At 48.8% G+C, this 24,841-nt stretch overlaps 1 protein-coding gene and 1 non-coding gene across 5 annotated transcripts; both read right to left on the minus strand.

Annotated features, from left to right (window-relative positions):
* Positions 1 to 4,063: 4,063 nt before the first annotated feature.
* On the minus strand, positions 4,064 to 4,135 carry TRNAE-CUC. Its single transcript has one exon. It is a non-coding gene; the product is annotated as a tRNA-Glu (tRNA).
* A 2,168-nt stretch (positions 4,136 to 6,303) lies between these two features.
* TPD52L2 (TPD52 like 2) lies at positions 6,304 to 22,139 on the minus strand. Of its 4 annotated transcripts, none has more exons than XM_041396095.1 (8): positions 21,991 to 22,139; positions 21,444 to 21,583; positions 20,223 to 20,371; positions 19,367 to 19,426; positions 17,866 to 17,925; positions 13,786 to 13,887; positions 8,240 to 8,288; positions 6,304 to 8,026 (listed from the first exon to the last, which is right to left on the minus strand). In XM_041396095.1, exons 1-8 carry the CDS (start codon positions 22,007 to 22,009, stop codon positions 7,931 to 7,933), a joined length of 675 nt encoding a protein of 224 aa, XP_041252029.1. In that variant the 5' UTR covers positions 22,010 to 22,139; the 3' UTR covers positions 6,304 to 7,930. The 4 variants fall into 4 exon arrangements, with proteins under 4 accessions (XP_041252029.1, XP_041252031.1, XP_041252032.1 ...); XM_041396097.1 differs by having other exon boundaries at positions 21,444 to 21,556; positions 21,991 to 22,131; XM_041396099.1 differs by lacking the exon at positions 6,304 to 8,026 and adding an exon at positions 8,099 to 8,158.
* Between the last annotated feature and the right edge of the window lie 2,702 nt (positions 22,140 to 24,841).

Raw genomic sequence — 24,841 nt, forward strand, 5'->3', positions numbered from 1 at the left:
TGATAAAACAATCTTAATTGTGTTCTCCCAATTAAAAAAACAATGTATCAACAATGCATTAAAACCCCACAATGCCACTAATTAGAATTAACTATTCTATGCTGAAAAAAATGGCAAGCCTTTTTACTGGCTACCATCACTTTATTAAAAACATTTAAGCAATCTTGGTGCACCTTTTGGAACACAGGTCTTTGTATCAGTTTGCATGGCCTGAAACAGGAAGCAAAATGCCTCTGAAGGTAAAACATGCACTTTCCAAGCACTGTGCTTTGTATGGTTTTATTGATTAAGACAATATTTCAACTGAGCCTCTAAGGAAATCCTAAGATACCACAACATGCAATCTCCTTTCTTTCAAGACTGAAAGCAGCCACTGGTTAACCAACCACCATCACCACAGAGCACCAGTACAGCTTAATTCAAACTACTTCAATTATCAGAGCACCTGGAAAACAACTTCTTCAGGTGGAAAGAACAGTGCAATCCTTCACGTTGGTCCTGGGCACTGGTGATGTTCTTCATCCCTCCTTCTGGATTCTGCCATGAGCCAGGTGCCCCAAGGCCCAGGTGGGCACACCTGAGACAGGGGACAGGCTCTGCAGGACTCTGTGCCATCTGCTGAGAAGGTGGGGTCACCTCAGAGAACCCCAGCGACCGCCAAGCCGCCCACTCCTGCTCCTGGAAAACATCCTTCTCCTCAGGCCAGTGGAGAGCAACAGAAGAGCCTCATCTTACCAGGCAGAGGCAAAGCCAAAGAGACCAACACAGCTAGAGTGCAAACTGTGAGGGAAATCAGTTAATGTAGTAAAACTACCTTAAATTAATCCCTGTTTGTGGTTTGAGAGGAGAGCAGTGAAGTTGCCAGCAGATGCCAGTTTGCATGCTCTGGGAGGTACTGGAGTGCTCAGTCTGGGTATAAGCTCTGCAGAAAAGTTCTGGCAACCCATTTCCAGACATACTGAAAAATATTTGATCTGGTTATTAACATTAACAATACTGACAAAAATACTACAAACTGGCAAACTGGTAAAAGAAGGAAAAATGGCAAATATCAGAGGCAGTTACAGCACTGTTGTTCTAAGTCAAGTTGTTCAGTGAATAGACAGGATTTGCTGAAGGCCCTTCCAGCCTTCAGTTGTGCCTGCTTTTCCAGGGAGGATATTCTGGCAACTGAGTTCATAAATTCAAAAAACAGAGTCAGAACAGCAGCTTTTATATTTAACCTAAAACATGATTTCTTAAGTAATCCAGTTAGGTTCCCATTCATACTCCCTGTCACACTGTTCAACACAGACAAAAATCCTTCTTGAAGCTCACCATGACAGGAACTACACTGAATAACAGCATCAGTGCTGACAACCACCACCTGCCAAACACAGAACCTGTGAGGCCAAGGGATCTCAACATCAATGCTTGTGCTCTTGGGCTCATGGAACCCCAGACTGCTTTGGTTTGGAAGGGACCTTGCAGATCATTTAGCTCCACTCCCCTGCCATGGGCCAGGACACCTTCCACAAGAGCAGGCTGCCCCAATCCAGTCTGGCCTTGAACCCTTCAGGGATGGAGCAGCCACAGCTTCTCTGGACAACCTGTGCCAGGGCCTCACCATCCTCCCCAAGTATCCAATCTAACCCTGTCCTCCACCAGTGAAGCCATTCCCCCTTGTGCTGTCACTCCAGGGGCTGGAGTCACTTTGGTGCTGGAAGGGGTCTAAGGTGTCCCTGGAGCCTTCTCTTCTCCAGGCTGTACAACCTCAATTCTCTCCGTAGCAGACCTGCTCCAGCCCTGGGAGCATCTTCATGCCCTCCTCTGGACTCCCTCCAGCATGAAAATTCTTAAGTCATACTCTGGTACTGCTCCATGTTTTCCAAAGTATGAGGATCCAACGTCCCTCACTGACTCCATGGATGCCTTCACACGGCGTGAGAAGCTTGTCCATATCCCAGCTGCATTCCAAGCCCTGTTCCCATCATTTGCAAAACAAGCCTCTGGCAGGCTCCAATCACCCTGGGCAACTTCCCTGCTGCAGCCAGGTCAGTGATGGTGCCACCTCAGCCACAAACCAAACCCACTGCCTACAACCCACTGCAAACTGGGACAGGCTACCAACAGAGCAGGAGCTGGCTCCCTGGGCACTGGGAAAGGCTGAAACAGTGTTTATACTTCCTGGGAATAACCAACACGAACTATGGTCTACACCAGGAGAAAAACATGCTATGAAACTTTACTTTTTTCAGGCACTCACTGATAAAAGATGCTTAAATATAGCACAAAGCCACTCTGGGAAGGAGGGGAATCTTCCACTTGAGCCTCCAGACTGAAATTCATCAATGCAACACATCCAAAATTCAGGAGGAACATAACCATGTTGCAGCATCTCCCCTTTCACCTAAACGCTGCGGACAATCCCCAAGACAAAATAAATGAGGGAGAGAGAGAAGTATTTATTTATGCTTACAAAAAGCTGTTGGGCTGAAAATCCCTTCTCCAAAGCTCAGTTCTCCACAAAGCAGACTCTGCACTGCCAGCAACATGACGAATTTCTCCAAAGCCCTTAGAGCATGGCGAGAAAACCACAGGAAGCTGCTCAATAAAAATAAACTTCTTTTCATCTTACACTCTATATATTAATGTCAATTTCTCTTCCACTCCAGCTTCTGTTTCCCTTCTTGTCTCCCTCCCAGGGCATAGCATACTTGATTTATTAGAGCTAATTCATTAAAGCAAATTAATTTGGCATCTATTTCTCAGGATCCCTTAGTCAGATTAGGATTCTATCATATTCTACCAAAAGCACACAAAAATGCAAACACTGATCCTAGGCAACCTGAAACCAACAGATGCCTGAGAAGCTGAAAACGCCTCTAATGAAACTGCAGTCAAAAGAATAAATTCCACTTCAAGGAGGCTGCTACAATTCAAGAATTTAAATAGGTCCAATCCTGACGCATTTCCAAAGGAAATCCTTGCAGCTCTGCATACTTTGGAGAGCTTAATTTACCCAGAGAAATGGGTGAACCACCACTGCTCAGCCACTGGGTGACTGCGGCCTGCAAGTTTTTGCTTCAAAAGCAGCAAACTAACACAGTATTTAAGCACACACACAGCATTTCCCTTTCCTGATGATAAGCTGGCACAAGGCAAACATCAGCAAGGAGAATTAGATTATTTCACACCGGTCTGAGATGATGTACCAAATTTATGCCTTTTTTTTTTTTAAGCCTTACAGCAGCACAGACAGCTCAAGAGCAACGTCTCACAATGCACAAAAATTAACACCCCAATAAAAACAAACCTAGAAAAGCTAAAACCCTTTGGCTTTCCCTCTTATGTGAGACAGGATGGCCTTCACCTTGCTCTCCAGGGAGCGTCAGCTCCATCAGTGCCCACATTCCATAATAAACTCAAGGCTTTGTGTCACTGGTGTGGAACAGGCAGGTATTGATAGAGCACAAAAGCAGGAGCGAGGCGCTATCAGGGAATCCGCTGTCCCCGTTCGGTCCAGTTGCGTTCCTTATCTCACAATTACCTGACTGGAATTCTTAATTTGAGAGCCAGAAGACACAGCACGAATAAACAGAAATATGCTGCCTTTGCAAGTTTCACGTTAGAAAGGCTGGATTTGCTTCCCGCCGCTGGTACGTCATTCATTAAGCACCTCATCAGCCGAGCGGCTACTAATTATTTCGATAAAAATTAAGCAGGATAATGTAAGGAAAGGGAAGGGGAAATCACCCCGGCTTCTGGAGCGAGCCGGAGTCATTCACGGCTCCCACACACAGAGATGACTTTCATTTGGAATTCACCTTCCCAGGCCTTTTGTTCGGGGTTCTTCCCCCCTGCTCCGGGGGGGGGGCGGCGCGGGCCCCGCACCGGGGACCAGGGGGCGGGGCGGCGCACTGCGCATGCGCGTCCCCGACACGCATCGCCCCCGCCGCGTGCGCGCGGGCGGGCACGCGGCCGCAGCGCCGGGAGCGCGCGGGGGAGATCCCGATGGGAACGGAGGAGGCGGGAAAGGAAGGAGGGGGGGAAAAGCGGGACAGAGCGCGGCAAAAATGAAAGCTTCCCTGACCGGGAATCGAACCCGGGCCGCGGCGGTGAGAGCGCCGAATCCTAACCACTAGACCACCAGGGAACGATACTGGCGGTTTTCGCTCGTGGTATTTCACGTGCTGCCTCTGCTGCCAGCCGGGGACGGTGACACGGTGGGACCGGGGACTGCGGTACAGGGGGCGGGGGCTGCCATCCATCACGGGAGCCGCTGACTGTGGCACGGAGACCGGGATCTGCAGTGGGGCTGGCGGCTGCGGCACAAGGCTCAGTGAGGCCGGGGGCTGCAGCTCGCCACAGCAGCTGGTGACCGTGGCACCGGGAGCGCTGGATCCGGGGCTGTGACACCGGGATCTGCGGGGCTGGGGGCACAGGTACGGCGGCTGCAGGGGCAGTGGAGCAGCCGGAGGCTTGGGCTGCAGCAGCGCACGGAACACGCTCAGGACATCACCCGTGTGCTGCGGGCCTGAGGGTTCGCTGCCTTTAGGGCGCTGTCACAGCCGCTGCCCGCACACCGACCCCACCGTGCCCGGGCAGCACCTTCACCCCCGCCCTGTTCCGAGAATCCCATCCTGCCACCCCACCCTCCCAGCCCCACACCGGCCCTTGGGGTCCCCAGTGCAGAGCTGGTTCCCTTTAACAAAAACGATTGCTTACAATTAGGGCAAATGAGGTTTTTGACCTCATGAGTCTGTTTTTCCCAGTTGCTCATGTTTCCTGGCATTCCTGGCTGTTCCCTGGGAAACGCGGCTATTTCCCAGTGTTAGGTAAAAACACAACTTCCACCTATCCAGTGCATCCTGGAGCAAGTGACGCTGGGGTGGTGACCTCAGGAACACTGGTTCCAGTTTTCCCTCCATCACTCCAACATGGTCCTGCTGGTGTGTGGCTTCTCCATGAGGCTCTAATGGCCTTTCCCGTCTGCTGCCTCTGACTCACGTTTTAAAGAAATGGATGATGGATCCTATTTGCCAACAGAGTCATCACCATGAATCACACGCCCACACCATCTCCTTGCTCCAGCTCCATCCCCAGCTCAGCTCCTGCACCTTTCCCTGTCCAAAACACCAGCCACTTGCAGGGCTCCCCAGCACTGACCTTGGAACTTGCACAGAGTCTGCACCCAAGCAGAGATGCTGAGCCCACCCCAGCACCCACGGGGGTGCAGCAAGTGGGCCCAGGCTGGCAGCTTGGCTCTGGACACTGCCCGCTCGGCCAGGATGAGCACAGGCTGCTGGAGTGGTTGTGCAACCCCTCTCAGACCATAAATCTCAAATTCCTTAAAAAACACTTGCTGTGGTTTTGGCTGAGGGTTGGGACATGATGCCAGCAGGGAAAAGTGGCTCCTTCCTGTTTTTTGTAGTTACTTACTTTTCAGTTCTGCTGTTTATCTGCTTTGTGGGATGGAGCCCTCTGCCCTCACCTCCGCCTGGGTGCTCCCAGCAGCATCTCTCCTCCAGGATCAAGTCGGTCTCACACCAACCTGTCCTTAGGCCCACTTGGAGAGATGTAGTTTTACCTAATGAAGGGATGTAGGAAAAATACCCCCAACCTTCAAAACAAACACCCAAACCCCACAAAACCAAAACCAAACCCCCATCACCAAGCAGATGTCCCAAACCTAGCTGGGCATCCTTCCTCTGAAAACAGCACACTGAAGATCTCTGCTGGCCTCTCCACAAGCTATTTGCCTGCTCTGCACTGCCCTTTTAAACTTGGAGACAGCAGCTCCAGCCATCCATCCTCAACTTCCCTGTGCTGTGCTGTTTGACTGCCAGAGCTCCCATGGCAGTGACTGATTCCCTGAGGTATCACGCTGTCAAGCCACGCCAGCACCCCAGCTGCAGCTTTTCCACATTAGAAATTTCTCCAGCCTCAGCTCCCACTGCCAAGGTTACTGCTGGGACTGCAGCCCCAATACTCTCAGCTCAAGAAAAGGGCATGAGGAAGTCTGGAATTCACCTGCAGCACCAGGCATGGAGTTTGCAGCTCCCCAGCCCAGAGGAAACAGCTTGGGAACAGTGTCCAGCATCTTGGAAACATCAGACTGTAAATATTATTTACTACATTCCTTCATGAGAGAGCATCCACAGAGCCAGCAGATAAGCCCGAGGGACAGGATGGAATATTTCACTTGTTTCTCGCCTCAGGCTGCTGCAGGCAGTTGGTATTTACCTGACGAGTTCGTAACAACCACTCAAGAGAGGATTTCAGTGCTGTTAGAACAAGACAAAAGACATTCACCCCATTTTCTCCCAAAGGAATTCTTTATTGACACGTTTCCTAAGTCTTTATCTTAAACAGTTCCATACCCAAGCTCCTGCAGTCCTCATTTCACTGGCTCTGTTCCTCACAGCTCCAGTGAAACGAGGAGTGCTCGTGAACGACACTCTACACTCCACTATGGCCTAGTACATCTGCCCACTAACATCTCATCCCACATCCCCAGGTCTGCAGAGGGAGGGGAGCAGGGGTGGGGGAAATGGAAATTTATCAAATCAGTGTCAAAACTTGCTTCTCTAAAGGGTCAGAGGCAGTTCAGTCCCTCCGGGGTGATTAACCACTAAAACTACCCAGATATGTACATAAGTTTAAAGACCTGAGTAAGTCCCACTTCGCCTCTAAGGCACAGAATTGCTCACTCTAGGTATTTCTACGTGGAGGCACCTTGCCTAGAATAAGTTCAGGCCTCTAGGAGAAAACTTGGAATTTGTCAGCTCCTGAGCAATGAAGTTGGACATCAAAAGAGCAAAACATCCAGCCCCTGGAGGGACTGGGTGAGCTCCATGACTCTCTGCCAGTTTTGTAAACTAAAATTAGAGCTGGGGCTTTCAACTGAGAAACCCATCCAGTCACAGCCAGATGTACCAGCTGGAGGAGCCCTCAGAGAGCAGAGCAGAGTCCCTCCAATGGTATCCATATTCCAGCCTTCAGAAATTCCTCCTCCAAGAATGAAGGGATAAGCTGAGAAGGGAGAAGCAAGTTTCATACACTCGGGAAACAGAGTGCACCACTGAATTTAACACAAGAACTGGCTTTATAAACATGCTGCTATGACTGCATGATGCAAAACTCCAGTGCTCAACAACCAGCTTTAGAACGCTTGCAGTCTCCTCTACAGAAAATAAATCATAAACAAGGAAAGCATAAGTGATGTAAGGCTTGCAGTTCAGCTTCAGAGTCCAAGGGAGCATTGCCCTAATATGCAAAAGCTTTTTTTTTTTTTTTGTTTTTATGCTTTATTTCTTTAAAGTTCATTGCATTTAAAAATAAAGATTCTTAGTTTTGTTAAAGCTAGAGCATTAGTGTAACAACGAGGCAGCTGCTAAGTGAAGTTTACCTTTTAGGAGCCCAGAAAAAACCTCAACTGTTTACCCCACTACCCAACAGCTCCGATGAGAGCCAGAGAAAACAGTAACAGGAGAAGCCTGGGAGCTCCCAGAGTAGCCCACACAGAGAATGGAGCCAGAAGCTGAAGCTAAGGTGCCCATGCAACTTGGCTCCTCCAGTTACTGCCCTCCTCATGCTGCTCAGGGCCATGTGTCTGCTCCAAGCCATGTAAGACAAGGGAAAACTGTTTGCATCCACAGCAGGGGCATTTCTGAGCTACTTTAAGGAAACTCCAGCTTACACGCTCTCCCAAAAGGACAGCAGTGATACATTTAATCTACAAACTTTAGTGTAAAATATTATTTGTGTACAAAACTTTGCATTCTCTTTATTTGACTTGGATCCAGCAGCAGTGTCTATGAATGAAGGATGGATCTCTCCAGACTGGCTCTCAGCCCCTTCTTGGATTCGCAAGTTGTTGCTGTGGTGAAGGTTTGGGAGGGAGGGGGCTCTTCCAGTTGTGCACAGCTGTGCAAAGCCACATCCAGGCCTAGAAGGGAGCGTTGTCTTGTGGAGGCTTGTCCCCAGCTCCAGAGGGGGAGTGGAGGCCGTCAGTGCTGTTTTCCCTGCTGCCCACCACTCGGGACTGGAAGGAGAGAAGAGAGTGAGGACACCAAGAAGGCAGCACTGGGAATACCAAGTCAATTCCCCCTTGTCGAGGTCACCTACTGTAGCCAAGACTTCACATATCTGAGAGGCCATTTGCCCGAATACTAGTCTACAAGAAAAACATTGCAGAAATTAAAGTTTCTGCACAAGGCTTCACACTCTGTGTTTACAAGACAAAACAGACTGTTACCTTTATGGTCCCAACTCTATCTTCAAAGGACTTGAAGGTTGCAGAATTCCTTGAAGAAAAAAGAGGGGAGAAAAAAAAAACAACAAATCAAGACAAGTTAGCTCTTAACCATATCAAATGGCACAGCGTGACTGGGCTCTGTGGCCATTCTCCTGCAGTGACACCATCACCCAGAACACTTCCAGCTCCTCACAGCCTTTGGCACAAATCTCTCAGGCACACTAGGCATGAACACCACATCCAAACTCTAAAGGAAAACATTTATACCACATACAGTCCACTCAATTGCTCAAGCTAAAATGTTGAGGGAAACAAGTCCTAGTTTACTGTGGAATCAAGGCATATTTAAGTAGAGAAGAAAACAGCTCTTAGCTTTAAAAAGCTTCCAGCTAAAAACACTTTGTTTTAAATAGTGGAAAGGGAAAGCTGAGAAAGGTTTAAAACAAAGGCTTCATTTTCCTGTATTACATCCCATGGGGAGGAAGAGGAAGGGCCACATACCTGCACCTATCAGCAGTTTTATTTCTACAGGGGTGATCATTTGCATCAGGAAATGCTCACCAAAATCACAGCTTAATAAATTAATCAGAGCATTTCATATTTCTAGCAAAGAAAACCAGGTCAGTTGTTTGACAACCCAACAAGCTGCTTGGCTGGCAAAGGATTTCAGGGAGTGCTCTGTACTGAGCATCCAGACCAGGCAATTACTCATAGAGCTGCTCCCCCGGGCCAGGCTGCGGGAGCGCTGGGAGATGACTTGCCTCATCTCAGTTATTTTTGTTCCAAGGAATTGCTTTAGGTTTGCAGCCATAAAACAATCTCTGCTGATCTGGAAAAAGGATGAACAGAGAGAGTTCTGTGGGTTTGTCCAGCCCTGGCAATTATTTCTCCTGCAAGGAGATCACCAGCTAAGGCACAGTGAGGGAGGGCTCAGAGGGTTCCCCTTAGGATTTACCTCAGTGTAGAAATGGCTGTGCCTTACATTGTGGCAGAACTGTAATCCTGCCCTTTAAGGCACCTCTGAAAGCTGAAAGTACAACCAGACTTTGGTACAGGTGCAACACTGCACTTAGTCCAAGAAAAGACAGGTGCTAATGACCTTAAGAGACATTAAAAAACCCTTTAAATAGTCAAACTGCAGGCCGTGGTTAATCCATGCTCAGAGAGGGACCTGCTCGAGAAAGGAGCTGGTTGTCCAAGTCAGAACAAACCCCCCAGCAGTGATGGAGGCAGCTGTCCTCCCCCCAGCCCCACTCAGGAGACACAGCATGTGCTACATTACCTCATGGCTGGCATACTTATCGAGTGGCGGATGGAGTAGCCGCTGCTCGGAAGCGTTTGGGACAAGGAGGAAAAAGTTAACAACAATTCCACACTGTGCAAAAGCAGCCTAACCTAGTCTGAAACACTCACTGTCCACACACAGGTTGCTGTGGACAGCCCAAGTGGTAGGAGCCAGCCCTCTCTCCCCTTATTTAACAGCTGCAGCCCGGAATTCAGTTTCCTAGACACAGGATAGCCAGTATTTAACTGCAACTGTGATACAGAAGTCAATCCCAGGGCATTGGTTTGTGGTAGATTTCTCAATCTGTGTCAAAAGTTTAGGCAAGGCTTAAATAACCAGCTTCCCCTTTAAGGTCTGCAAGGGTCTGGCACAGAAACAAATGCTCTTTTAGAGCCTTGAAGGGTATCTTACCTAAGGGAATGTGAGATGGAGTGAGCCCTGGGAGAGGCCACGGGCAGCAGAAAGAAAAAGGAAGGCATGGTCAGAAACTTGGACAGAGCTAACACCAAACACAGGGACATGATCACAGAATCATGGGACAGCAAAGTCAACTACCCAGGAGGAAGCCTCTCAAAATAAATCACAGGAGCAAGCAAAAAAAAAAAGCTATTAACTCCAGATAAGCTGTTTCTCAAAGAGCAACAACAGCATCTACATCGACTTAGAACCCAGCTGGGGAGGGGAAGGAGTAGATGTGCAACAGAAAACCAAAACATTTTACCTACCCCCATCTATTGCTTTCACATATTTTTTAAAGCATTTTTTTTCTAAACTGAAGGTTTTACCAAGCACCAGCTATATTGGCAGAGATACCTCCTTCCCCCATTTCCCCCTGTGATCCCTCATACAAAGACAGCATTGCTCAGACTTCTGGTGAGGACTTGAGTAAGGGCAACCTGCAATGGATACCTGCACTTTATCTTGCCAAGCCTGCAAATCTCAAAGTTACAGTTCAGAGAACAAATTCACTTCAGGTTATTAAAGAAAAGATTAAAGGTATCATGTTTACCCTGAAACTTGGTTGCCCATTTTTTAGGATGGGATTTTGCAATGCAGTAGCATCTCAGCAGTCTAAAACAACAGACTGAGGTTTCCTACTTCTATTAGGAAAATTACCAGGATGCTCTAAAGGAGCTTCTCCTGCCAGAGCAGTGTTTTATTCCACTTAAATATAATCCTTCTGCAGTAGGAAGCAGTCATGGCAAGCTGGATGTGAAATGCTTGGCAATGAGTACAAGGGCTTTTCCTGACAGCCAGAGTGAAGATGTTGGGCTCTGTGGTTTCATTTCCCCATACATCCATGTCAGCTCTTTTTGGCAGGGCAGATGCCTTGAAATGCTGCCTTTGCATGTGAAATAAATTGACTTTCTACTTACTCTTGCTTAAAGGAGAACAACACAGATAACACATCCATGCACCATGCTGCTCCATATGGAATACCACAAGCACTGGTTCCTTGTTCAGTGTCTTGGCCTGAACCTAGCAGTAACCCTTTTCGTCCTTCCATAAGGATTGAAGGTTTACCTAAATTCCAGGATCTGCAGGCACTTTGGGCTCAGGCTAACATTTCATAATGAATTTGCTTGTAGCATTATGTGCAGCAGCAGACTTCATCAGACACCATGAAGTGCACAGGTGGACACAAACCCACAAAGCAACAAAAAGAAAACACTTCCAATTTTGCAGTTTACTGGCATCAGTAAAATGCAGGAACAGAATGTCTAAAAGCCAATTTACTTTTTAACTGTAGGTGGAGATAACAGAGACATCTGAACAGGCCAAGATTTGAAAAAATCCCACCCACTAAGTACATTTCCTCCCCTCAGAGCAATCCAGTAGAGTATTAATGCAGCAAGCACACAGTTACAGCATTAACTTCCCAAGGTTACAATTCACACATCAAAATTATTTTAACCAGAATACAGCAAGTCGAAAGATTTAACATGTTACTTGTATTTAAAAACAATTTGGTCCAAGCATTTTTAATGGAATTAGACCCACACCCTCGCTGTACTGGAGGCTCTGTCCCATTCATCAGGCCTTCCTTGCATTTATCAACCAGTGAAGGCTGACTAAACAAGGAAATCCCCTCTGTTATCTCAACACTTCCAGTGCTGGAAAATAAACTCGCTTTACAAGTGAATTTGTAGTGTAAGAAGATAAAAAACAGAGTACAGTAAAGGAGGTCAGTGTGGGCTACAAGGCCTGTAAGAGAGATTCTCCCACTGGTTCAGAGCAGTGATCACAGCAATACAACAGACTTCACTCCTCGTCAGCTCTGATCACATATCAGAACAACAGAGTTCACCTGGCAAGGGTGAAAAGTGGGACAGCTCCTGCAAAACCTCATGCTCAGAGTTAAACCTTCTTCAGCATCAGAAATAGGAAGACTTGGATGCAGCACAGGAGATAGAAGCCTGTTTATATGTGCAGAGGAAAACTAAAAGTCTTAAAAAAAAAATCATTACTGTGTTCCCCCGCAGGGCCACATATACAAATCCTGCTGAAATAACTTTGGCAGGGATTCCCAAATGATGAAACAGAAGTTGCCTGTATTTCATAACACCTCACCCAAGGTATTAGCTATAAAAAGGAATGCAGATGTTGAAGCTGAGAAAAACCACTGCTGCAAAGGCCTGGCTCGTGCCTGGGCCAGCTGTGACAGTGACTGTGCCAGGCCAGCTCTGCCATCAGGAAAACACCCCAGTATCCCTCCCTCCATCACCTGCTCCTGGGATGGCACAAGCATTTCAGCAGCTGCATGACCTGCATTCTCCCAGCTCACAAACAACAGGCAGGACCAAGCCTGTCCAAACAGCTTCTGCCTGTGGCAACCCCAGTTCAGGAGTTCCCCGTGTGGTCCCAAAAAAAGCACAGTTCCCATTCCTTTGCTGCAATAGCCCAGCCAGACTGCAGAAACCAGGCTCCAAGTTCATTTATCAGTTTGGCAAAATGTGTGCTCCCACCACATCTTGTGCCAGTATCTGTAATCTGCTGTGATTACATGAAAGTCTCTTTTTCCATCAGACTAGGGAGTTTCCAGGAATGAAAAGTTACAACTTGAATGCTGGAAAGGGTAGGAAGCCAGCTAGTCCTCTGCCAAATTCAGAGATGTGAGCTTCTGAAAACACCAAAAAACACCCTCCAGGAACACAGTAACTAACTCACTGAGGACAGAACCAGAATAAATCAGTTCTATGTGATCAGAGGCCAACAAGTTCTTACCACTCGGATACTCCCAGCCACAGTGGAAGAGGAAATTCCCTACAAAGAATGACAGCTACCCATTCAATCCAAGGTCTGAGATAGCATGGTAAATACAAGCTCTAAAAATCCTTCCTTAGTAACCTAGACTGGCTGCACATGTAGAATTAGCTCTCAAATCAAAGAAAAACGTGGTCAGTGGATTCTGCATGGAAAAATATGGATGTTATCATCAGTGGGGAAGAAATCTTTAGCTTAAAGCTCTGTAGAAATCTTTAGCTTGAATCTTTAATCTTTAGCTTTAGGTTTACCTGAGGAGCAGGTAAATCATCAATTCTAACCTTGGGCTTGTACAGCTGAGAATCTCACAGAGCAAGAACCTCAGCCAGGAGAACCTGTCCCTCCTGCCAGTTTGAAGAGGTTGAAATTGCAATTATTTCAGTGGTCATCCAATTAAGGAATGGAGATAACTCCAACCACAGAAAAAAATTCTAATGTTGTCATAATCTTCTGAATCAATTGATATTTTCCTACCAACATGACATAACTGTGCCTGGAAGACATGCTGCCTTTCTCCATGGAATGCCAACACCCAGGGCTTGAAACCACATGGAATGCAGCAGACTTTTCCCTTTTTGTTTTTAATCATAACAGAGCACAGGAGGGATGACCCCTCTCTAATCCAAAACAGTTACACTGAGAAAACACACCACCATAATCCAGTAAGAAATGGAAAAGGGAAATTTTAATTCTAACTTTTTAAATATTATATAAAAGCTGCTGTGAATCCACATGAGGGTAAAAGGGAAAAAGCCGCTAAAAATGTTTGGTCAGATCTCCTAAACCAAACCAAACTTAAATGCCTTAGAACAGGCTTAATAAGAGTTCAGTCTGTCCTAAACTACAATTCACAGGGCCACACAGAAGGTGGCAGTCCATCAACAGCAACGTGCTGCCAACTAAATAGAAAAATGGAAGAAAGCCTAGTTATTGTCTAAAGTCCCATTCCTGTTTGAAACCAAGATCAAAGCCCAGGAGTGCAAAGCAGAAATCTTACCTCATGTCACCAAGCTTCCTGCTGATAACAGAACCTACATTGGAAAGGGCTGCTGAAGTCTTCTGTCCTGCCTGGGAAAGGGTTTCCTGGGTCTTCTTATAACTACATGGAAAAAAAATCATAAATTGAACTAACAAGTTGGATCCAAAATTGTCCCCCCCATTTTGAAAAAGGACCCCATATTAAAGGAAGGAAGCTGGGTTAGTGAGCTGCACTGACTTCACTGAAAGAGCCACTTCCAGATTTGCATATATTTAAATACTTGAAGTTTTACAAAAGCAGAAAGTATAGGATTAATTTTGCACACATTCAGCTTATACTATTGATCATATATTCTTAAATCTAACAAATATTTGCTAAAAACCAAAGCAAATCCAATTTTCCACATGGAAGCTCTAACACCTCAGCACTGTAGCCTAATTGCTCTGCAACCATCTTTTCATGTTCTGGAGAAAATAAATCTAGGAACTATTCCACACTATCCTTTCAGCCTTGAGGAAGCCACGACACTTGTTGTGGGGTTATGTTTTGGAGAAAAGAGGCAAGAACCAAGATCATCATCAGCATATAGAAAAGAAATGCAGGAATGAGCATTAGCTCTACAGCAGCAGTTTAGAAATAAATTAGTAGAGAAGTTTCCTATCAGTTACCATGAACCACAATAGGTAAGAAGCTTTTATTTGTCAGCTGATTATTTGAGTTTATACCTGAGCTGGAGACACTTGAGAACCTTTGTTTCCTCCAGATGAGACTAATCTCAGGAACAAAGATTCTTTGTGTCACTTTCATTAATTCATTCTCTCTAAACTATTCTACAGTTGATGATTAACATCTAGATTTATGTCATTCTTCAAACTACAAAGACTCAGGCTGGAAAACAAGTTCAACATTTTAAACTTTTCTTATTCCAAATATTTCAGCTTGATATTATTTTTTTGCCTGGCGAGGACATTTAGGAGGAGGGCATTATAAACGGCCTAATGTTCTCTCATGCCTGAGCTCCCCTGGCTACAAACACCACGGTGACAGATGACTTACTCACATCTCCTTCTCTGCAGGCAGAAGTGCATGGACAGCACCACAGCACCAGAACTGGATTTGAGCAATTCCAATTACAACATCTTGGGGTTTTTTGTTGGTTTTTTTTTTTTTTTAATACCACAGCCAAGTATTTCTGAATCACGAATACACATGAGACTTAGGCAGAACAGGGCAAAACTGCATCAGCTTTTCCTTCCTTCTTCCTGCTCTCAGAGAGAATTCCTGTAACTCCTATAATTCCTATAACCTCTCATAACTCCATTTTCAGACCAATTCTTCTTGAAGTCAAGAGCTCCAGAAGAACCTGAGCATACCCCAACAGCAAGGCCTCAGCATTGCCTCTGCACAGCACAATTTTCTGCACCTCAGCACAATTTAGGAGTGGACTGATCAGCACCAAGGCTGCTTGATCTCATACAAGGATTGCCTTTCTCTTGCAAGCACTGTGTTTGAGGAGGATCTCAAGCCCTGCCTTCAGCAGGCAGGCTCCTCCCTGGCTGAGCCCTGTCATGGGATTTGATTTACAGCTGCCTAACAAATATCAAAGACCTCGTGCTCACCAAAGTATGCACTGCTGACTCCGGGTCTGCTTGGCACTCAGAGCTCGGCACTGAGGAAGGGTTTACAGCCCCAAAAGACACCATCATGCCATTCATACTGCAAAACTCCAGGTATTATGCCCAGCTTCAGCAGGCCAGAGATTTTTCACTCGTGTTTTCCACACCTGACAACAGAATTTTTAATATAACCGAAGAACAAGTGACTGGGTGCTGCTGCTTCTGCCTGAGTGTTCTCCTTCCTCCAGCACAACTGCCTGTGCTGGCAAAGCAATCTAGATCAAGGCAACGATCTGGATTAAATATAAACTTGGAAGCACAAAAAAAGCAGCAGCTGGATCAGATGGGCAGCCTAGTCCTGCATCCACAGCTCCCACACACACGTACACACCTCACTGCTGCCAGGCAGAGCCAGGGAAGCACAGGGAGATGAGCAGCTCTGTAACCCAGAACTGCCACCAGACACACACGTGCAGCTGCAGCTGTGACAGCAAGGGATCAGCTTACACAAGGCTTTAATGCAACTTAACTACACCCAGCCCTGACCTAGAAGTTGCAACTCTTCTCCTGCGAGTGCCACAGCCTGGTTTTCCATGGGTGTAAATTCACAAGCACTCACCTTCTTCTCTTAGCCCCAGCACAAAGGAATAATCCAAATCTGGGAGTAATAAATATAAGCTCTGGCTAATACCCCGCTTTACTCACAGGCAATTGGCTGCAGCAGAAGCTGCAGAGATGATCTCTACCCTGTGCTCTTCATCCTGTGGTATTCAAACATTTCACTGCACGCCTCTCCTATAAACCCTGACAGGAAGGAGTGAAATCTGCACCCTCAAATCCTCCTTTATCCATTAACACCAGCTTCCTCTCACTTGCTTTCATCCAGCAATCAGCATTGGAGCTGTCTGGCTAAAGACACAAACTGTGCAAGTCACCTCACAATCTGCTTACAGTGAAACTGGATCTAGGAACAGACTGGGGTGGGTTTTTCCCTGTTTATGTACTGCTTGCAGAGGGGAAGTCTGTGGCCAGGAATGGCAAACACCAGGAAATTCCACAGCATGCAAAAGCACCATAAGGTCAGGAGTCAGGTCCATTCTCAGTTCACTCAAGAGCCCTGTTAGTCACAGAGCGGACCAGCACTGAAACAGGAAAAATTATTTATTTGCATAAAAAACCCCAAAACATCTGAATAAAACCTCACCCTTGGACTACTTGAACTTGCCTTTTTGCACTCACTAAACTCTGAAGAAGTAGAAACTCTGACTAATTTCTGAAATGTTGCCGGAATCTTTCAATCCCCCTCACGTCCCTGTTTCAGTCTCTACCTTGCCAGCACCAATTGTCACTCTGTCCAGGGCCAAAGCAAGCAGGAAAGCTAAGGTGCCACAGCTCTTCAGGCCCCAAGTGCTCCACAAAAGCACATTTCCGCCACATTTCTGGTGCTTATGAAGTACAAGGAAATAGATACCACCAGGAGTTTTCTGCTCTTGCAGGCACACCCAGGGAGGGACTCTGAACTCTGCTGGAGTCAACCACTGTCAGCAAGCACAAAAACCAAGGTCATTCTACTTGGCAAGTGAAATGGTGACAGTTTACAGCTTCTTAATCTAGAAAACACAGTTGAAAGTAGACCTGCATACTTCAAAGTTCTTTCTGCTACTCCTACACTTTATCTCTGCTCCTCTATCACCCGTTTTAGGAAGAAAACCATGCATTCACACATGCTGCTGATAACCAGCCAGCTCAAGGACTGCATTCTATACCCACTGCAGAGAACAAGAAAAGCTGGCTCACATCTAAGACCTACCTCCCCAGTCTAAATCAGCTCAGAAAATAATGACAAAACCTACCTGCCCCCACTCCAGCACTGTACGGGATTGCCCTACATACTGTGGGAAATGCACAGTGAGAAGGACAAAGGCCAGCTTCCATAATATCCCTCCATAATTTGGTCCAGATGAGAATTTAATTTCAGGCATTTAGTAAGAACATGTCTAAGACAGATTTGCATTCAACAACTGGAGTAGAACAGCTGTGAGGTTTAAGCTGTTTGAGCCTATCTGTGGCCCCAACATGACAGGAAGCTGTCCTGGACACTACAGCTCTATTCTCATCAGGTACCAGATGCTCCTGCTCCCTGCAGAGCATGTTGGGGTAACAAGAAAGTCAGTCTGGCTATTCCACAGCTTCTCAGCTGAAGGTGTAACGTGTGGCACACAGGTTTCAGCTACCCAGGGGTTTCAGCCAGTTCCTGAGACCTGGCAGGCATTTCTAGAGTATCACTTGGATACTCACCTGAGGAAAAGCTCCCTCTCCCAGCAGAGGCATTTATTGGGTTAAAAAAGTTAGAAGCTAGGAAAGATAAATGTCCAGGTAGATCTGGTGAAAGCAGAGGACTGGGAGCAGAGGCACAGCACAGTTAGTGGCAGCAGACTGGCAGAGGAAAGCGTTTGTTAAGGCTGAAGGTTAAGACACTCACGCTTCTGATTGAGTTAATTTTTCATTCCAGTCCTCCAGTGTGCTGCTGGCTGAAAGATATCTACAAACACAACTGAGGTTAGAGACAGCTCCAAGATTCACTACAGATTCTTCTGACACTTTCCACATTATTAGTGACTCTTTACATGTACAGTACCAGAGGCTTTATTTCTCTGACAACAGCTTCAGCCTCTCTGGTACAGCCAGAAGGAAAAGAACTGTTTGAGAGGCAGGGAGACACCTAAGCCCCAGTTTCTTTTGTTTAAGCATGTTCAAACACTGAGCACAAAGAAACAAAGCCTGCAGATTAAAAGGTGTCAGGAAATGAAAAACTTTGCATCTTCTGCTCTCTTCCTACGTGTTCTGTTGCTGGTCTGTATTAAAAGCACAGAGCAGTGAACTGATCTTAAGGACAAAAAAAATCAAACTGCCACACCCAAAGATGTATTTTACCAATACAGCAGGAACCAGACAAACTTAAACTTTTGTTTTTCTGATGTTTAAAAATCATGTTTCTCTGTACAAGAACAGTACCTTAAGGGTTGCTACAACTAACTCTGGAGGTACAGAACACACACACTACAGGAGGTGGCTGCTCCCACCCCAGACAGAACACAGAGGTGCTCAAAGGAGGAGACTTATCAACCAGAATTCATTTGCCCCAGTTAGATCAGTGCCTAATGATGTGATGCTCCCAATTCACGTTTTCCTCTTAGCTAAATAATCTCCTTCAACACAAGACAAAGGGAGAGAAACTTCAGCACAGAAAGCACTCAAGGGCTCCTTAGGTCCAGTTATGCAGCAGGAATCAATGATTCGTGTCTAATACCAGTGGAGCTCTAATATAATTAAAGAATTTATTCCAGAAGCAAAAGTAGCCAGATGTTCTTTGTCTGCATTTGTCACCTGCTTGAATACACAGCAAAGATTAAAATTCATGGATTTCTAGTGCTGACACTGGGAAAATGCAGCATATTGAGAAGCTCATGAACACACTGGCAGTTGCACAGCCCCTAATTCCAGCTATGGGGAAGCATCTCCAGCCACTTCTCTCCCAGGTGGCCATACAGAAAGGCAGCAGTCATATTCCTACCACATTCATGATGAGAAGAGAAACAGTTTCACAATAAAGGCAGAGTTCACTAATAAGACACCTGAAACAACAGACTAACCTACTAATTACCAGCTGAAGGGAACTTGGGGTTAATTTTTTTGTCCCCTCCTTTTTTTTCCCATACAAAATGTGGTCTGGTAACTGATTGGAATTTTTCTTCTGCAATAGCAAGACCATGACAGAGATGATGGCAGTAACATTTACTCATCTCCTCTGCAACTGAGGGATGCTTCTAGCTGGAAGCCAGGCATGCTGGAAGTAACAATGCTGCTCCACCCTGCCTCCAGCTCCCAAGCAAGCCCTGATGCCTGGGAGAGCAAGGAGCAGCACAAATCAGGGAAGGCAGCAAGGAACAGGGAGGTGATGCTGAGGAGCCCGAGGCACTCACAAGTCAGACTGTGTCACTTTGTCATTCCACTCTCCAAGTTTCTCAGATGTTTTCACATAACTAGAAACAGAAAGTGTTAATGAATATAACTTTAATATTCATTTTTTAGAAGACAATGACACAGATTCCAGTGACAAAGGAATAACAGAAACAGGGCAGGGATAGAGGAGGGAAGGTGAGGAAAAAGGGAAAGAATAAACAAGATGAACAGCTCAACAATCTGCTCTGCAGTATCACTGTCATTAACTCCAAACCCCAGTTAAGTTAAGGAGACTTTTTAGCCTGAATGATGTCCATGGGCACCCAGAGTTCCTGACATCCAGTGCAAGGACAAACTTACCTCAGGAACCCTCCTTTTGGCACTATGAAGCACAGCAGGGACCATACCCTTAATGCCTGCTCAGGAACAGTCTCACTTCACATATTTAGGACAAGATGACTCTGGTGAAGCACACCAATATACAGATTTTTTTCCTAAGAAGTGCAGGCTTTTAATCCAGGCTATACAACCCAGGGAATGCTTCTGAACTGGCACAAGCTGTGAAACTGCTTGCACTTCTCTTTAAGCCTGACCTCAGAAAAAGGCAGCAGCTTCAAAGAAGGGGCAGAAATGGGCAAACTGAACCAGTAAATGTGATCCAGATTTTTAACACCACGGCAAAGAGCAGCCAGCAACAATTTATCCCGATCCCAGATATGGAAATCCAGCTTATGCAGACACAGAAAGGATTTTTTAAGGTGTCTTTAACTCCATCAGAAGAGAACCCTCCAGCCACTGAAGAGAGCTCTGGAATACCCTGCTGGGAAGTGTCACACAGAGCCCTGGTGAAACACGGGTGTCACAAGCAGCACTTACGCGTTGGAGACCTGGACATCGTGCCAGCTTTTGGACAGGTTTTGCTTCAGCCCATCCAAGGGAGTCAGACCCAGCTTCCTCTTCAGCTCTCCACAGTGCCTCTCTTTGGCAGCCAGAACTTGTCTGAGAGTACCAATTTCTTCTTCAACCTTAGAGAAAGGCAGAGGTTTGTCTCAAATCACAGTTTAGTTAGAAACTGTAAATTAAAACAGATTTTTACCTCCCTCAAAACTAGCAACACCTCATTAACAGTAATTTTAAAAGTTGGGAAGAACATCAGATGAATTATTCAACTCAACATGGACTGAGCTGGAATGGGAGGGCACTCAGACTTCACCTCCATACAAGTCACTGTGACTTAGTGACACTGAGATGCACAGAACCCATTCCTTGTACTGTAATTTCAACAGTAAACACCATTCAGTCACCAAACCTTATTAACTAAGATTTTATCTCATGCTTCTTTTCCTCTGATGTCTTTAAAGCAAAGAGCTTTTCCTCAGAGATATTTCTTACAACACTTTCAAAGCACACTGGAGCTGTTTCCAGGCAGAGTGGGTTCATTTCCACCTTAGCTGCAGCTCAGCAAGCCCTGCATGAGCACCCAGAGCCGCAAAGTCCTCCCCTGCCACAACCTGCAAGTCAAAGAATCACCACAGGATTCTCACATGAAGGAAAGGACCACAGAGAAACAGCTGCAATTATCTTCAGCCACGTTCCAGACAGAAATTATAACCTGACCTTTAAACACCAAAAGGTGCTCAACTTTAGGATGTTACACTGCAAACCCTCAGCTCTTTGAAAGTGTATAGGCACCAAAAATAATTGCCTGTAAACTGTAATAAATATTTAAGAGAAAAAAGTAGGAAGAAAAGCTCATTAAGTGTTTCAGTTTCGTAAGAAAAAATTGATTTCTTTTGCCTAGTATTTGCCTGATAAAATCCTACATTGAGCTCACGGCATCAAAAGCCACTTATTTCCTTAGAGCTCTAAATTAGGCTGTTCTGGGAAAGAGCAAACAACACACCGCAGCGTTTGAAGTACCTGCCAGCTTTGTGCATTTTAACAATTACCTCAGAGACCCGAAGGTAACACTGCAAAATTAAAGACCAAAAACAAAAAAAAACCAAACCCCAACAACAAAACACCCAGCCCTGCCGCTGTGTGTGCTGTTTGCTCCTTCCAGCAGCACACAGCCGGGCACAAGCGAGCCCCCCGTACCTTGGCGAGCTCGGCTCTCAGCTCCTCCTCCTCGGCCAGAGTCAATCCCTCGGGCGCAGCGCCCCGGGCCGCGTTATCCACGGGAACATCTGTCATGGCATCCGCCAGCAGACCTTTGTTGGGAGAGTTAAGGTTGATATCTGTCGCAGACAAGGAGCAGAGGGCACGGAATAAGCAAGCGGCAGGCGTTATGCAAAGCGGGGCGGGGGGCGGCGGGGCTGCGGCGAGGGGACGGGAACAGAAACCTCCGCCGGAGCTTCCTCCACCGGCGTCCATCGGAACCGGCAGCAGCGCCGGGCATTCCGCGGCCTCACAGCCGCTGTGCCCGGCTCCGAGAGCGGGGACGGGCGCGGCGAGGGAAGCGGAGCCAAGGAGAGACCCCCGGCCGCTCCCCATCCCCGGGGCCGCTCCCCATTCCCGGGGCCGCTCCCCATCCCCGGGGCCGCGTCCCCCATCGCGGCAGCGGCAGCTCCCGCACCGCCGTCCCCGGGCTCCCCCCGTGCCCGCCACCAGGCGCCCCAGGCCCGGAGCAGCCCCCGGGCCGTACCCTGGCTCGCGCTCTCCATGGCGGCGCCCCGGGCCCGTCCAGCCGCCGCCGCCGCCGCCCCCGGTGACGCGCTCAGCGCGCGCCGCCCGCCCGTTCCGGGGAGGGTCGCGGGCACAGCGCGTCACCGCCGCGTCGCCACGGTGACGGTGACACGCGTGTCACTGCCCCCCTGCACCGGACACCGGGGTGACGTCATGGAGGGGGCAGCGCGGCCGGGCGGGGCCGGGCGGTGCCGTGAGCGCGGCCGGAGGGCAGGGGGCAGCACCGGCACGGGGCACCGGGACAGCGGGCACGGCCCGACACACCGGGCAGCACCGGGACAGTGGGTACCGGGACAGCGGGCACGGCCCGACACACCGGGCGGCACGGGCACTGGGACAGCGGGCACGGCCCGACACACCGGGCGGCACCGGCACGGGCACCGCAGCCATGGGGCAGCGGAGAATTCCCTGCCCTGCTCTGTAGGGTTCCCGAGCTCCGGTGCCCGCCCCCCGCCCCGTTAATTGGCGCCGATCATTCAGCACGGTGACGAGCCGCCCTGCCATCCCCTCGGCGCTCCTTCGGGGCTTGGGGCTCCCGGTAGGTCCGGCGGTGGCTGCGGTACCCGCAGCCCGCCCCGGTACCCCCAGCCCGCCCCAGGAGCCCGGTCCGGTGTGCAGCTGCAGGGATCAGGCCGCTGCCCGTTCCAAATGTGCCTCCAAAACCGGATTCTGCGGTGCCACCTGCAGTGACATAAAGGGGAAGCAGTGGCAGGAGGGGGGGTCTGGCCCGGGCCTGCCGCGGCAGGGTCGGCTCTGGTGACAATCTGCTGTTCCCTTTGGAGGGATGGGACCCAAACCCGCCGGCAGCACAGCCTGCAGTCCCCCCCGGGTCTGAGACCTGCCTCAGGGCTCAGGGAAACCCTGGGCTGCTCCGCTCCCAACTATTATGCAATCCCTTCCTTGAAAATCCCACTGGGTTGGGGCCTCGTTTCATTTTCAGAGCCTTTTCCCCTGTCTCTTCGGGTTCCCCAGGATGAGGCATGAAAAGGGAAGTGAATATAGATGGGGAAATGGAATTTGTCAGAGCCCTTTCCATCAGCACCTTGGCCACCCGCGCGGAGGGTTAGCACCCACCAGAGCTCCTGGAAATGCCCTTCCTGGAGCACAGCACATGACACCCACCCGCCTGCTTGGCCTCGGAAGGACAGGGAGCACTTGAATAGCTTAACTTTTTATTGTGGGATTGTTTTTGAGGGATTATTGTGAAGTATGGCGCCTTGGTGCACACCTCATTTCGAAGCTGAGCTCAGTGGAAACCCAGGGAGTGGCCGAATGCTGAGCCCATGAGAAAAATCTGGATTTTTCCAAGCTCACCGGAGCCCGAGTTCCTGAAAATCTGGCCCCGAGAGGTGGCTGCGGCAGGAGGGGCTGCGGCTCACAGGGACTGCCGTGGCCTCTGCCAGCTCTGCCAGGCACAAAGCCCACTGCCAAGTCCAGCCTCCCTGCACAGCCAGGGATCGGGCTGTGCCTCACGGGATTGCCCTCCAAAAATCCCCTGCTCTAGCAGCTGATTTCCCTCCAACCTCAGGCGCTGGCTTTTAATTAAAGGCATCATGGTGCCAATTTAATCATCCCCCAATCCCAAGACCTTGAAAGGTGTTGGGAAGTGCAGAGCAATCCTAAATTTGGGGAGAGGGGAAAAATAAATTCCCTTTTGTCTTTTCGGGTCTGCTGGGGCTCTGCCAGGGCTGGGCAGTTACTTGGGGGGCAAAATGTGGAGGCGTTTGTTCACCCTGGCAGCCACAGCTCTGCACCCTCCACCTCTCCCCAGTTCCCTTTTTGCTGCTACCGGGATTTTTGCTCGGTTGGGGCTTTTTTTTTTTTTTTTTTTTGGCCGTTTGCTGGCGAATGCAGAAATGTCAGACATGGGGCGAGTTCCCTTCACTGACGCCCTTCCAGCCGTGTGGAGGCGGAGGGCAAGGAGGGGGCCATTTGACCCTCTCGTTTGGGAGGTGAGTGGCATCTCCTTGTGCCCAGGCACGCGTGTCTCTGGAAAGCCCGTGTCCCCGGGCATCACTTCTTTTCCATCCCTGAGCTACAAACCACCGTTTCCCAGCAAAGCAAGGAATTGCGTGAACGGCCACGCACACGAGGAGCGGCACCCGTGGTTGTCCTCGGCAGCTCCCGGGATGGGGATGCTCCGGGTGAGCACCGACATTCCTCAGCTGCCGGCTCCCGGTGTCTGCGCCGGGCTCGGGCAGGCGCCGCTGCTCCGTGGCTTCGCTGGAAGCCGCGGCGTTCTGGGCTCCGTGCCCCCTTTTAAAGCAAGCCCTGACCTAGATTCCCTCCCTGCCCGTGCACAGCCGCCGGGCTCTGCTCTCCCGCCGCTCCTCCCCGCGGCTGGAAGGGGCCCAGCGGAGCGGGCCGGCTCCTGCTCCTCCTGCCAGTGGCATCCGCCCCGGCGGAGCGGGGAGCAGGGAGCCAGCCTGCGCCGGCTGATACAGCCCCTATCGCCCTGGCCCGGCGCGATTCCCAGGCGCCAGGTGTTCATGGAGCATCCCCCGAGCAGGAGGGGCGGCCGGTCGGGCTAAGTCTGCTCGGCAGAGATATCACGGCCCAGAGGCGGCGGGGATGGCCCACGGCCAGCCTTGGCTCCTCTTGTCCTCCCCCCATGGCAGTGCCCCCGTTCCCACCGGGCCTCAGGCATGGCCCACCCCTCGGGCTGACGCCGGGGACAGCATCAGCCGGGGTGCAACAGGGAGGGAGCACAGCTGGATGGCCTCCTGCAGAGTTTGGGTGCAACAGGAGCCTGTCTGTCCATCCCTATGTCCATCTGCCCATCCATTTGTCCATCCATCCATCCATCCATC

Source organism: Onychostruthus taczanowskii, unplaced genomic scaffold, assembly GCF_017590055.1.
Source record: "Onychostruthus taczanowskii isolate IOZ18803 unplaced genomic scaffold, ASM1759005v1 scaffold126, whole genome shotgun sequence".
Taxonomy (NCBI): domain Eukaryota; kingdom Metazoa; phylum Chordata; class Aves; order Passeriformes; family Passeridae; genus Onychostruthus; species Onychostruthus taczanowskii.